The 14,886-nt window shown below is 52.2% G+C and overlaps 1 protein-coding gene across 5 annotated transcripts in view; it reads left to right on the top strand.

Moving 5' to 3' along the window:
• The window catches only part of SRC (SRC proto-oncogene, non-receptor tyrosine kinase), a 56,119-nt gene extending 51,999 nt beyond the window's left edge, over positions 1-4,120 (top strand). For all 5 annotated transcript variants that reach the window (XM_055437161.2, XM_055437145.2, XM_055437156.2 and 2 more), the window contains 4 exons: positions 532-608; positions 1,330-1,483; positions 1,639-1,770; positions 2,073-4,120. In XM_055437161.2, the coding sequence (XP_055293136.2) occupies positions 532-608; positions 1,330-1,483; positions 1,639-1,770; positions 2,073-2,281 (572 nt within the window). In that variant the 3' untranslated portion in view covers positions 2,282-4,120. The remainder of the gene's footprint in view (positions 1-531; positions 609-1,329; positions 1,484-1,638; positions 1,771-2,072) is intronic.
• Positions 4,121-14,886: the final 10,766 nt, after the last annotated feature.

The raw sequence follows: 14,886 nt of genomic DNA, 5'->3' as shown, positions 1-14,886 counted from the left end.
CAGTCCCAAACCCATACAGCCACCGATGTGCTTTCTGTCTTCATAGATTTCTTTCTTCTAGAACTTCATATATGAAATATTTTACATCCAAGGGTTTTCTTTCTTGTTGTGTTTATTAGTAGTTTCTTCCTTTTTTATTGCTTAGTAGTATTCCATTATGGAGAAGGAAATGGCAACCCACTCCAGTGTTCTTGCCTGGAGAATCCCAGGGACAGGGGAGCCTGGTGGGCTGCCGTCTATGGGGTCGCACAGGGTTGGACACGACTGAAGCGACTTAGCAGCAGCAGCAGTATTCCATTATAGTATGGCTCTACCACAGTTCTGTTCTCCTAGAGGTGAACATTTGGTTGTTTCCCATCCTGCTTGCCTTTTGAGTGACAAACACAGACTTTATTCAGAGATGGGTTTACATAAAATCTGCCGTATGGTTAAAGCAAGACTGGCCTGCCCCAGTGGACAAGATCTGGGAATCACTGCTTCCTGGCTCAGGGAGGGCAGAGCGGGAGCTCGAGCTGCTTTCTCTCTGCCCAGGGAGTTTGCTGGACTTTCTCAAGGGAGAGACAGGCAAGTACCTGCGGCTGCCTCAGCTGGTGGACATGGCTGCACAGGTGAGTCACCCCTCCCACCTCCTACATCTGGCCTTGAGCTCTCCCACCCACCTGGCTCTGCCACATCTGGCCTCTTGAGTGCCCCCTCCAAGAAAGTTGTCTTGATTGCCCTCACCCTCACTGATCTCATCCTGGGTATTACTGGAACCACTTATAGATGCTGTGAGTGGTGGTTCTGGGCAGAGGAAAGAGCCCTTACCTGGACATGAGGAGTCACTGACTTGCTATGGGACCTCTGACCTCAGTTTTCTTCTCTGTCAAGGTCATTCAGTAACTCAACAAACGTGTATTAGTACTTGCTTGTTGTAGGCAGTGCTCAACAGCCACTTTTTAATCCTTATCACAATCAGGGGAGGTAGGGATGACAGATGAGAAAACTGAGGCTCAGAAAGGGGACTTGAGACAACTGGCAGGATCTTGTACTTATCTGTGTATCTGGGAGCATCTGGGGTCTCTTTCGTGGTCACCCCACTTCCCTGGTTGCATCTTGTCTTGTGCCTCCCCTTTGCCCTATGCTCCCTCCTTAGGCCAGGCACTGGTTCCAATTTTTGTGCCAACAGGGTTTATTGTAAACTGGTTTCATTGCTTAAAAAACTGGGAAGGGAAGCGCATTTGGTTGGCTGTCCACTCCTGGGGATGACCCCATCCCTGGGCATGTGCCCTGTGATCTGGGAAGGGCACAGGGTGGCCTCTGAATCAGGCTCCGGGGTTCTGCCTGCAGATAGCCTCAGGCATGGCTTACGTGGAACGGATGAACTATGTCCACCGAGATCTCCGGGCTGCCAACATCCTGGTTGGAGAGAGCCTCGTGTGCAAAGTGGCTGACTTCGGGCTGGCTCGACTTATTGAAGACAACGAATACACAGCCCGGCAAGGTGGGCAAGCACCCAGCAGATGCCGTGTGGCCTTTGGGAGTCACGCCCCTTCTCTGAGCCTCAGTTTCTTCCTCTGTCAAGTGGGTCCAGAATGGTGCCCGACAGAGAGGTAATGATGTTCTCCTGAGCTCCCCCGACCGTTCTTGTTCCTACAGGTGCCAAATTCCCCATCAAGTGGACGGCTCCGGAAGCTGCTCTCTATGGCCGGTTCACCATCAAATCAGATGTGTGGTCCTTTGGGATCCTGCTGACGGAGCTCACGACAAAGGGACGGGTGCCCTACCCTGGTAAGAGAACTCGCCGCCGCCCATCTTTAGTCCGTCTGCCCCTGCCCTGGTCACCCCCCTGCTCAGGAGAACTTGGGCACGTAAAAGCCCCTCCTGGGCTTCAGTTTCCCCATCTGCATAACAAAGAGGTGACCCTCTGATCCTAGGCTCTGTCGTTGTTCAGGGCTCCCAGGCTTGGGGAGGGCCTTACCTATGGTCACAGCCACCCTGCCCCTGAGCAGGAACCCCTCTTGGTTGTCCCCACCAATGTCCCTCTGCTCCACTTGCCTCCCCTAGCGCCTCACGCCTCTGTCTGCCCGCAGGGATGGTGAACCGGGAGGTGCTGGACCAGGTGGAGCGGGGCTACCGGATGCCCTGCCCGCCTGAGTGTCCCGAGTCATTGCATGACCTGATGTGCCAGTGCTGGCGGAAGGACCCGGAGGAACGGCCCACCTTCGAGTACCTGCAGGCCTTCCTGGAGGACTATTTCACGTCCACCGAGCCCCAGTACCAGCCCGGAGAGAACCTATAGGGCGGGGCTACCGGGCCAGACTGCCTTCTCGGCTTGGATCCTGGGCGGGGTGGCCCCTGACGCGGGGTCTTGCCTGCCTCCGCCTGCCCGCGTTCCGCGGAATTGCCAGTGACGAGGCCCCGCCCTCTTCCGTGGTGGGGCGGGGCTCGGGGCCGCCCTGGGGGCGGGGCCTGAGGCTGCCAGTGACTGTGTCCTGGCTCCGCCCACCAACACGCCCCCTCCCTGCGTTCTCTCCTGGAGCTCTGGATGTCTCAGTGGGAGGCCCTGGGAAGAAAGGCTGGGGCTGAGGGTGCCCTTTTTTTAGCCTCAGTCCACCTCGCGCACTGGCTCCTTCCCACTTCCACACCACCCCAGGTCTGTCTGCAGAGCTGGCCAAAGAGCCTTTCCAAAGAGGAGTGATGGGCCTGGCCCCCGGCCTGCCTGCCGCCCTGGCCCATGCCGTCCGTTTCTGAATCGCCTGTTTGCGGAAGGCTCCTGGGTCCAGTCCTCTCCGCTGTGGTTCCCAGGCTGGTGAGGCCTAGCTTGACTTGATGATCGTGGGTGGGGGTGAACACCCTCCTCAATCCCTGCCCTTCTTAGGCTTGAGGAATCCTCAGAGATCATCAATTCCTTGTCCCCGTATTACCTATGGGGATACTGAGTCCGGAGAGAGGATGTGACTTGCCCGAGGCAGCAGAGCACTTCAGGATTGAGGTGGAATTGGAACCCGGTGCTCCCTCTGTCTTCCTCAGGAACCAATGCAATTGTCCTTGGAGGCATTGTGGACAGACTGGGGCAGCCCAGGGAGCAAGGGGCCTGAGAATGGCTCAGAGATAGCAGAGTCCTGCTGCCACAGCTCGCTGAGTGGGGCTGTTGGGGGGGGAGAAAGTGGAGGTGGATGTGGGGCTGAGCTAGAAATGAAGGTATAAGGGTAGGGAAGCAGGTTTCAATCAGAATGTGGGTGGTTTTTATCTTTGGCACTAGCCAATCATGAAAGGGAGCTCACAGGCTCTGGAGGCAATCAAGCAGAAGTAGAAGATCCAAGTGGTTGCGAGACCCTGGCCTCAGGACGGAACCCCAGGTCCTCCTTCCCCCAGTTCGTCCTATGTTGTTTCAATGCCTGGTCCCTGCTCTCCTCTCCAAGTTGGCACCCTTAACTCATGAGTAGGGAAAGGAGTGTGTAGGCTGGGGTGAGAGAGGACAGATTGTCTATTGCCACATACCAGGACTGACTGTGTGACCTCAGGCAGCCCCTGCTGCTTCTCTGGGCTTCAGTGTCTGCCTCTCATGGCTTCAGTGTGGCCATGGCCTCTGCAACAGCTCCACTCCTGTCCAGACCCTATGGCCTGGCATCACGTGGTGAGTCCAGCCTGTGGCGTCAAGAGACCATCTTTTGGCCCTTGGGCTGTGTGGTGGCTTCTCCCTGGGCCTCATCATTTCCTTCTTGAATGGGGCAGCTGACAGTTTTGTAGGCATTCTGCCAAGGGCCCCTGTGTGTGTGTGTGTGTGTGTGTGTGTGCGTGCACGTGTGTGTTCCTCCATGTGTGTCCATATTTAACATGTAAAAATGTCCCCTACTCTGTCCCCCAGCCATGTACATTTCACCCCCAGCCCCTCATCATAGCAATAACGTTCCTGCTGCCAGGGATTCTTGAGCCAACCAGGCCCTGCCAGTGGGGAAGGAGGCCAAGTGGTGCCTGCCTATGAAATTTCAATTTTTCCTTTCATACATGTGTATTACCCAAGTCTTCTCCTGTCTGTCCCAGTCAAAATCTGGGTTCACTCCAGCGTGCTCTCAAATCCCCTTCCAACTGCGCAGCACCCTTTGTATAAGGTATCCTAATACTGTCCTTTTTTTTTTTTAAAAAAAACAAACAGTGTTTTGTAGATTTCAGATGACTATGCAGAGGCCTAGGGGACCCCTGGCTCTGGGCAGGGCCAGGGGGTCCCGCATTCCATGGCCCAGGCCTGGGGTGGGGGAGGGGGGAATTTGGAATTGGTTGTAAATACTTTGCATATTGTCTGATTAAACACAAACAGACCTCAGAGTTTGGCCAGTGGTTTCTTGAGTATCTATTGTGTGCTGGAGCGTGATAGGGGGTGGGATGGGAGGACAGGCTGTGTCAGAGGAGCCTTTGTGCAGGCAGCACCTGTGGCTGGATGGCTTCAGGCCAGGGAGGGACATAATCAGATTGGAGACCTCTGGAGTGTGGCTGTGTGTGAACATCTGTTCCTGTGTTTGGGGAGTGACCATGCCTGGCATCAACCTTGCTTGTGTCTGGGTGAAGCCTAGGACTCTCCAAGTGTGAGCAGTTGAGGACTCAGATGCCCTGGGTGGATGGTGGCAGTTGACACTCTGGGGGCCCCACAGGGCTGTCATGTCCTTGTGGAGTTGTGGGTGTCCCCATGGGGAGCTGTGGCTGTGTATATGCTGTATGTTTCCCAGGAGTACCTGGGAGAGTGGGAGTGGTGAGACTGGCTCAGCAAAAGCCGTAGGTATTCTGGAGAAAACTCCAAAGACTACTCCTCTGTTCCCTTGTCCCCTCCACCAGGGCACACAGCCTGGGAAATTCATTTGCAACAGTCTATAGGAAGAAATGTATTTTTTATCAGATCACACACCTATCCATGTGTTACCTCTGGCCTAATGACACTGTTTAATCTGTTTAATTAAAAACAGATTTCAAAATCAGGATGTTTCTCTGTTTGCTGTTAGTTCACAAGCCAAACACCACAATGTCCGGATCTGAATGGACATCTGGAGACTCCATGGGTGTGCGTGTGTCTTGGGAGCAGAGGTAGGAGCATGGGTGTGAGTGTGTGCTCCTGGGAGTGTCTTTGTGCTCATGTGGGTACACCTGTGGGCCTGTTTGCTCATGAACACCTGTGCTGGTGTGTGGACATGTGTCCAGGTGGCCTGTGAGTCTGGGCTCCTGGGGTTGTGTGTGCAAATGTGTGAACCTGCTTTTTTCCGGCTGTAAGGGTGCGATTTGTGAGTACTGCGTGGACACCACTTCAGGAGGTTCTGCCTCAATCTGTGGGCTCCTGGGGCCAGGACCCCGAATTGAATGGCGGGGCTTCTCTTGTCTGCATGGTGCATCATGTGTGTTCACATGGAAGCTTGTGGACTCGTGGACTCAGGACGTGCACAGAATGCCGGCCGCTTGGCCACGGCCAACACACATAGTGTGTGTGTAGGGGGGCGCAGGGACACGTGCTAGCAGCCCGGGACGCGCTCCAGCCCCGGGAGTGGTCAAAGCGCCTGTTCTCGGCATCCTCAGTGGGATGAGGGTTGGGAGTGCGCCTGCGCAGCGCGGCTCTGGGCGGAGGGTCGAACCCGGGAGAAGCCCCAGCCCCTATTCTCTCTGTGCGATTCAGTGCCCTGTGTTTCTTTATCTGTGTCTCTCCAACTCTCTGACTGTCTTGACAGTTTTCTGTGCTTCTTTTCCTTCCTTAACCCCCCACCCTTCCCCCACACCACCAGCACTCTTGGTGTTTTTCTGTGTGTTCCTGTGCGCTGCTGATTGTCTGTCTGTATGTCTGTGTGTATCTGTCTCTCCCTGTTGCTAGTTTCTCTTTTTCTCTGTGCCTCGCGGCCATCTCTATTCCTCTAGTCTCTCTATGTGTGTTTCTAATTTTTTTTTTTTTTTACCAATCTCTCAAAGCCTCCGGTTTTTCCCCAAGCCCTCCCGCCACTCGGTGCCTCTGTCCAGGCTCTTTCCACTACTGAGAATGCCCTTTTTTGCCTCTTTGCAACCTGGCAAACTCCTATTCATCCTTCAAAACACATCTCAGAGGCCACAGGTCACCTCTGGAAGCTCTCTTTGATTCCCCTGGAACTTGCAGAGGTTGTCACAGTGGTTCACACAACTCTCTCAAGAGAATGAAAACAGGGCTGGGGAAATTCTGGCCGAGACACCCAGATGTGGCTCACAGAGGTGCTATCTGCTCAGGGAAGCGAGGCAGAGGTTCAGGCTGTCTCTCCCCACTATTATCCCTGGTTCCTTCTCTGCTTTTGACTCTCTCACTCTAGGCTTCTGTTCAATTTGTTTTTTCTCGACCCTTCGAGAGAGACAGTGAAAAGGCTCATGACATCCACTCTGCTGGGACCACCGTCTCCCCACCCCTCTGCTTGCTCCTCCTCTGCTGCCCTCTTCAGTTTTCCAACTCTTTTTGGAGACCCTGGGACCTCCTCACCCCTCCGCCTTCCCATCCAGGTTTCAGTGGTTTTTCTCGTTCTGCATGCATTTTTTTTTTTTTTTGAGAAAAATAAGATGTTTGAAAAAAAAAAAAAAACATTCCTCACAGCAGGATAGGAAAGATACAGAAAAGCACATCAAAAAAAAGTGGTAATTGGGACTTACCTGGTGATCCAGTGGTTAAGACTCCGCTTCCACTGCAGGGAGCATGGGTTCCATCCCTGGTTAGGGACCTGAGGTCCTGCTTGCCATGCGGCAGGAAAAAAAGAAAAAAACACAGTAATTTGTGCTGTGTACTCCCTCCCACCACGTAGAGAGGATGGAACAGGTTTCTGGGTGTGTGTGCATCTGGGACTCTCGCTTGTCCTCTGCCCACTGGCTTCATTGTCTGCTTGTCTCTTTCTCGCTGTCTCTTCATCCTTGGCCTATCGTTACTGGCTGTCACTCTGGGCTCTTGGGCCTGATTCTTGATTCTTTCAGACATTCACATGTAAAACTTACATTAAAGATGGACCCTGGGCCCAGTCCTGCCAGGCAGCCTTGGGAGTGCAGGCACTCCCCTACTCCCCTGTGTGTCTGTCTCAGCTCCACACACCTGCTACGTTCTGCCTCTTTCTCCATGTTTTCACTGACCTCCTTCCCACCAATTGCACTTCCAGTGTGCAGTGTGTGTGTGGCGTGTGTGGTATGTGGTGTGTGTGGTATGTGGTGTGTTATGAGGCTTGTGTGTTCCCTTTCCTTCCAGGCTGCGCCCCGCCCCCCAATCTGCTATTGGTCCTTTTGCTCATCTTCCGCTCCTTTCATCCCCTCCCTCCTAAAAGTCCAACCAGACTTGTGTCGGACACACACACACACACACACACACACACACACACACACAAGGCCCCTCGTCTTTTTCTCCCGTCTCTGTCTTCTTTTCCCATTTTTCTCTCCGGGCCTTCAGAAAGCTCTGGTTTGCAGAGAGGAAGGCAGAGAGAGACCTGCAGGGAGAGAAACAGAGATGGAAAGATGGAGGTGGAGGATGGTGTGGTGGGGGACCTGGATGGGAGAGGAAGCTCTGTCCATCTGTCCATCCCACTCTCCCCAGCCCTCCCTCACTGTTGCTCTTCCCACCCACTGCCAGACCTGTGCTTCCCTCAGAGTATGTCCAGTAGGACCCAGGGCTCTGCCTTCTGCCCATCTGTCCATCCGTCTGGATGTCTGCCTTTGTTGCCCTGCCTCCCCCTTGCTGTGGTGTCATTAAATGCCTGTCTCTTTCTCTGATTGTCCTGTCCCCGTGTGCGTGTGTGTCCGTGTGTCTGCGGTGGGTCTCTGTACCACTGGGTTTCTTTCTCTACCTCCCACCTCCATCACCCTGCAGATTTATTAAATATCCTTCTCTTCTTCCCCTTCTTGTCATTCTGTGTGTGTGTGTGTGTGAATGAACCTCCCCCTGCCCCCTTTCCCCTTTCTGGGGCTCCTAGGACTTGGTTTCAAGGGTCACTTTCTGCTTGCTCCCCATCCTGGCCTCAGACTCAACCCCACGCTTCCTGCAGCCTCCATCTCAAGGCAACCATCCCCAGGACACTGCCCAATCCACTCCAAACTCAACTCATGTCTGCTCCCTCCCTGATCCTGGGCCCCACTCAGCCATCACCCAGCCTCGTCCTGCCATGGTCTTTCATTTTCTCTTCCCACTTCTGGCCAGGCTCAGAAGAATCCTGTCTCAGGTGGAGGAAGCCTCATCTCCCTCACGATTGCCTGACATGTCCTTCCTTCAGCCTGGACGTCCACCTCCTCTGGCAAGGCCTCCTAATTGCCCCCTCCCTGGGTTCCCTTGGCTTCAGCACTCCCTTCTGTAGGGTCTGTCCTAGCCTTTGCCTTGTGTTACCGCATCCCAGGCTGGGCACTCAACCAGGGCTCCATGATGACTTTCATGGGCCCTGGTCAGTTTTGCCTTCGTGGGCCCTTTCCTCCATAAAGATACCCAAAAAAATGGTATTTTACAACATTGATATAAAGTGGAATATGTTAACATTATATATGAAAATATTTTCTTTGAGTTAAAGTTCATTTTTTTCTCCTGATTTTGAAAGAAATTAAAACATTTTTCATGGGCCCCTAAAGGTATTGTGGGGTGTAGATGTACTGAGTGCCCTCTCTGTGCTGACCCTGGGCAAAAGCTGTTGCTGACAGGCTCTATGTCTCCTGCACCTTCTACCCTTTCTGGATCTTATGGGTTCCACCCTGCCCCCTGAGGTCTATGCCTGACTTCCATTTGAGAGCATCAAAGCCACATGGTATGTGTAGCACCCCTGCCCCCTGAGTCTCTGTCCCTCCCTGTCCATTTCTCTCACCTTGACAGGTTTGTCTTTTGCTCTGGGGTCCCCTGTTCATTTATTCATTCCCCCAACAAACACGCGTGGCCCTGGCATCTGTGTGTCTGCCAGGGAGCAGGGGTCTAGCTCCCTGTCTGTCCCCCAGGCCACCTGCCCAGATCTGCAGGCTTATTGAATTTCCAGTGTGGGCTCTCTCCCTGCAGCACCCCTCTTGCTGAATGCTGGGGGTGGGTGTTTAATTTCATTCCCTGGGCTCTTCAGGCTCTTCATAAAGCACTTGTTATGAAGCTGCTGCCCTGCCTGTGTGTGTGTGTGTGCATGCGTGGATTAGCCTGTACCCACCAAGTGCTTCACCCTTCACCCACTGCCCGCCAGCTTCCAGGGCTCTGCCCCACCCCCATACCTCCTTTTAGATTATTCCAGGTGTGCCTGCCACATCTTTCCGGCCCCGCCCAGGGCTCTCCCTCCCTCTGCTTCTCTTTTACCCTTGGCTTTTCCCTTCCACATTCATCCTAACGCCTTCCAGCTCTGCTGTCACTCAGGTATGTAAACTTTCATTGCACACGTGGCCACTGAGCACCTGTGTGCCTGATCCTGGTTGGGGATTGGGGTTCAGGGGTGAGAAAAATCTGCAGGGGAGCAGCCGTGGACCAGGCGCTTAGTGTCCAGAAGGACAGATGAGCAGAACAGATGCAGAAAGGCCCCCTGTCCACGGAGAATAGAGCTGGGGTCCTGAGCTTGAACAGAGGCCCGGAATGCACCCTGCCCAAGAAGGGCTGAGTGAGGCCCGGGGCAGCAGGCAGAGAAGCCAGGGAGGAGGTGCGGAAGGGGAAGCACTCCGGGGGCAAGAGGAGGGAGCTGGCGCGCTGGGCTGGGACAGTCACCCAGCCCCTCTTTTCTCTGCCCCTGGTTCGCCCCTTTTCTGGAGAGAGTGATTGTGTGCTGGGGGGTGGGGAGGGGCCAAGAGTGAGTGAGAGGGAGACGGACAGACTTACAGACTGACCCCAGGACGGGGAGAGAGGCGCCTGGAACCCTGCCCTCCCTGCTCCTCTCCTGCTCTCTCCTTCCGCCTTCTCGTGACCTCTCGAAACCTTGTCTTCTCTCTGGGCTTCCTGCGATTTTTCATGTGTTCACACACCTGTGTGGTGTGTATGGGCCATGTGTGTGTTGTGTATGTAGTTCAGCATGTGTTGTGTTGTACGGTGTAGTATTTGTGAGATGTGGGGGGTGTGGTGTGTGTGATATGGTGTGTTATGTGTGATGTGTGTTGTAGGGTGTGTTATGTGTGTGTGGTGTGGTGTGTGTCATGTGTGATGTGTGTTATATGTGTGGTGTAGTGTGTGTGTGTATGGTGTTATGTATGTTGTATGGTGTGATATGTGTGTGTGTGGTGTGGTGTGTATCATGTGTGATGTGTGTTCTATGTGTGGTGTAGTGTGTGTGTGTGATGTGTGTTTTATGGTGTGATGTGTGTGGTATGGTGTGTGTTATGTGTTATGTATGTTGTATGGTGTGATATGTGTGTGTGGTGTGGTGTGTGTCATGTGTGATGTGTGTTGTATGTGTGGTATAGTGTGTGTGTGTGATGTGTGTTTTATGGTGTGATGTGTGTGTGGTGTGTGTGGTATTGTGTGTGTTATGTGTGATGTCTTTTGTAGGGTGTGGTATATGTGTGTGGTGTGTGTGTGATGTGTGATGTGTGTTGTGTGTGTGGTGTGGTATTTGTGGTATGGTGTGTTATGTGTTGTGTATGTTGTATGGTGTGATATGTGTGTGGTGTGTGTGGTATGGTGTTATGTGTGATGTGTGTTGTATGTGTGGTGTAGTGTGTGTGGTATGGTGTGTGTTATGTGTGATGTGTGTTTTATGGTGTGATGTGTGTGTGTGTGGTGTGTGTGGTATGGTGTTATGTGTGATGCGTGTTTATGGTGTAATGTGTGTGTGTATGTGTGGTGTGTATGGTATGGTGTTATGTGTGATGTGTGTTGTATGTATGGTATGGTGTATGTGGTATGGTGTGTGTTATGTGTGATGTGTGTTGTAGGGTATGGTATATGTGTGTGTGGTGTGGTGTGTGTGGTATGGTGTGTGTTATGTGTGATGTGTTTTATGGTGTGATATGTGTGTGTGGTGTGCTGTGTGTGATATGGTGTGTGTTATGTGTTGTGTATGTTGTACGGTGTGATGTGTGTATGTGTGTGGTGTGTGTGATATGGTGTGTGTTATGTGTGATGTGTGTTTATGGTGTGATGTGTGTGTGTGGTATTATGTGTGATGTGTGTTGTATCGTGTAATGTGTGTGTGTGGTGTGTGTGGTATGGTGTTATGTGTGATGTGTGTTGTATGTGTGGTGTGGTGTGTGTGGTATGGTGTGTGTCATGTGTGATGTATGTTTTATGGTGTGATGTGTGTGTGTGTGGTGTGGTGTGTGTGGTATGGTGTGTGTTATGTGTGATGTGTGTTTTATAGTGTGATGTATGTGTGTGTGTGTGTGTGGTTTGGTGTGATGTGTGATGTGTGTTGTATGTGTGATGTAGTGTGTGTGTTGTGTGTGTGGTATGGTGTGTGTTATGTGTGATGTGTGTTTATGGTGTGATGTGTGTGTGTGTGGTGTGTGTGGTATTATGTGTGATGTGTGTTGTATCGTGTGATGTGTGTGGTATGGTGTTATGTGTGATGTGTGTTGTATGTGTGGTGTGGTGTGTGTGGTATGGTGTGTGTCATGTGTGATGTGTGTTGTATATGTGGTGTGATATATGTGTGTGTGTGTGTGATATGGTGTGTGTTATGTGTGATGTGTTTTGTAGGGTGTGGTATATGTGTATGTGGAGTGGTGTGTGTGGTATGGTGTGTGTTATGTGTGATGTGTGTTTTATAGTGTGATGTGTGATATGGTGTTATGTGTGATGTGTGTTGTATGTGTGGTGTAGTGTGTGTGGTGTGTGTGATATGGTGTGTGTTATGTGTGATGTATGTTTTATGATGTGATGTGTGTGTGTGTGTGTGTGGTATGGTGTGTGTTATGTGTGATGTATGTTTTATAGTGTGATGTGTGATGTGTGTTGTATGTGTGGTGTAGTGTGTGTGTGGTGTGTTTGGTATGGTGTGTGTTATGTGTGATGTGTGTTTTATGTGTGTGTTTTATGGTGTGATACGTGTGTGTGTGTGGTGTGTGTGTGATATGGTGTGTGTTATGTGTTGTATATGTTGTATGATGTGATTGTGTGTGTGGTATGGTGTGTGTTGTGTATGTTGTATTGTGTGATATGTGTGTGTATGTGGGGTGTGTGTGTGGTGTGTGTGGTATGGTGTGTTATGTGTGATGTATGTTTTATGGTGTGATGTGTGTGTGTGTGTGGTGTGGTGTGTGTGGTATGGTGTGTGTTATGTGTTTATGTTTTATAATGTGATGTGTGTGTGTGTGTGGTATGGTGTGATGTGTGATGTGTGTTGTATGTGTGGTGTAGTGTGTCTGTGGTGTGTGTGGTATGGTGTGTGTTATGTGTGATGTATGTTTTATAGTGTGATGTGTGTGTGTGTGGTATGGTGTGATGTGTGATGTGTGTTGTATGTGTGGTGTAGTGTGTGTGTGGTGTGTGTGGTATGGTGTGTGTTATGTGTGATGTGTGTTTTATGGTGTGATACGTGTGTGTGTGTATGTGGTGTGTGTGGTATGGTGTGTGTTATGTATGTTGTATGGTGTGATATGTGTGTGTATGTGGTGTGTGTGGTATGGTGTGTGATATGTATGTTGTATGGTGTGATATGTGTGTGTATGTGGTGTGTGTGTGTGTGGTGTGTGTGGTATGGTGTGTGTTATGTGTGATGTGTGTTTATGGTGTGATGTGTGTGTGTGTGGTGTGTGTGGTATTATGTGTGATGTCTGTTGTATCGTGTGATGTGTGTGTGGTGTGTGTGGTATGGTGTTATGTGTGATGTGTGTTGTATATGTGGTGTGATATGTGTGTGTGTGTGTGATATGGTGTGTGTTATGTGTGATGTGTATTGTAGGGTGTGGTATATGTGTATGTGGTGTGGTGTGTGTGGTATGGTGTGATGTGTGTGTGTGGTGTGGTGTGTGTGGTATGGTGTGTGTTATGTGTTGTATATGTTGTATGGTGTGATAATGTGTGTGTGGTATGGTGTGTGTTGTGTGTGTTATATGGTGTGATATGTGTGTGTCTGTGGTGTGTGGTGTGGTGTGTGGTATGGTGTGTGTTATGTGTTGTATATGTTGTATGGTGTGATAATGTGTGTGTGGTATGGTGTGTGTTGTGTGTGTTGTATGGTGTGATATGTGTGTGTCTGTGGTGTGTGTGTGTGGTGTGTGTGGTATGGTATGTGTTATGTGTGATGTGTGTTTTATGGGGTGATGTGTGTGTGTATGTGTGTGTGGTGTGGCACATGCCTCCCTTGCTGACCCCCCGGCTGCCCCCTGAAGCCAGCCAGCTGTGCTGAGGGTCCCTCCCATCCATTCAGGCACCTTTCTCTCACTCATTCCTTTGCTTATTCTGCCGCCCTGGTGGCCCGGGGCCTCTCCGTCTTCTGCTGCTCTTCCTCTCCTCCATTCAGCCTCCATCCCGGTTTTCTCCTTCCAAACCCCGCTCTGGGTGGCTCCTCTGCCGTCCAGCCGTCTGTGTGCCTCTTGCGTCTGTCTGTCCCCTCTCCATCCACACCCCGCCTCAGCGCCTTTCTCCTTTTCTCTGTTTTCCTGTCTGTGTGTCTGGCTTTCTGCTTTCTTTGTCTCTCTGTCTCTGCCTCTCAGTTTTAGCTCCACGTGTCACCCAGGCTTCTCCGGTGGCTCAGTGGTAAAAGAATCTGCCTCCAATGCAGGAGACGCAGGTTCGATCCCTGGGTCAGGAAGATCCCCTGGAGGAGAGATGGCAACCCACTCCAGTATTCTTGCCAGAGATCCGTGGACAGAGGAGCCTGCTAGGTTACAGTCCTCAGGGCTGCAGAGAGTCAGACACACCTGAAGTGGCCGAGCGCGCATGCACTGCGTCACCTGCTTCCTCTTGGTTTTAGGTTAGCTCTCTGCGTTACCCACATGAATTCATTTTTTCTGCCGAGATGTGACTTCACGGTCATCTGTGTGCGTGTGTGTCTGGGTCCCAAGACGTGTCCCCACACTTGCTTACCCACCGCCCCGCCCCAAACACTTGTGCGGGGCCCTCAGGCTTCTGCGTGTGTCCGTGTGGCCGAGCTGGGCTCTAACCCATCTGACCCCTGAGACTCTTGCGGGATTCCCAGTGTGGGTGGCTGCCTCCCTCACTCTACTCTGGGGGTCCCTGCCGTCGGAGGGGGCTTTGTTTCCTTTCACATCTAGGCTCTTCCTAGATCACTCATGATAAAGCAGCTGCTCCTTCCCTGGCAGGTGTGTGTGTGTGTGTGTGTGTGACAAGCCATCTGTCGCTGTGTCCCCTCGGCCACTTTACCTAAATCCTCTGCTCCCACGCTGAGGGGTAGTTCCTTTGTATTTTCTCTTGGTCAGCACACACTGAACACCTCCTGTGAGTGTGAGTGTGTGTATCAGTGAGTGTATGTGACATTCCCTTGCACCGCTTGCTCCCTGCTCCCCCTCCTTTTCTCTGGCTCCATTTTGCTTTTCCCACGCGTGCCGACCTGCCTCTCTCCCCACACCCCTCTATCTCTCTCTCTTGCTCCTTCTCCACCCTTCTCTGAGACTCTGTCCAGCGTTTCCTTTCGCTCTGTGCCTGAGCGCCTCCCTCTGTCCATCTGCCTGTCTGTCCGATCTTACTTCTGGGCCCTTTTCCTGCCTGCCCCCCTGCCTGGCTCGACTGCGGTCCTCGTCCTGCTGGGCTGTCTCGATGCCCACGCCTCGCTCTCGGCCTCTGAGTTGTGAGCTCCAGACCTGAGCTCACCGCTGCTCCTGGGACCCTCTGCAAGCTCGGCCCCTGCACCCCTCAAGTCCACCCCAGACTCAGCCCCTTCCTCGCCCCCTTCTCCCCCACAGGCTTGCTTCATCCCCACCGCTGATGACCCATCCTGGCCAGGCCGTTTCACAGCCGGTGGTGGACACCTGCCCTGGGAGCCCCCACCCCCAGCACCTCCAGCTCAAAGGGCCAAAGTTGCTGATTTCTTCCATGCC

This window comes from Moschus berezovskii, chromosome 15, assembly GCF_049115385.1.
Source record: "Moschus berezovskii isolate FMDL1 chromosome 15, NW_MosBer_1.0, whole genome shotgun sequence".
NCBI lineage: Eukaryota > Metazoa > Chordata > Mammalia > Artiodactyla > Moschidae > Moschus > Moschus berezovskii.
Note: the sequence above shows the minus strand (reverse complement) of the source record. Positions and strands in the feature narration are given on the sequence as shown.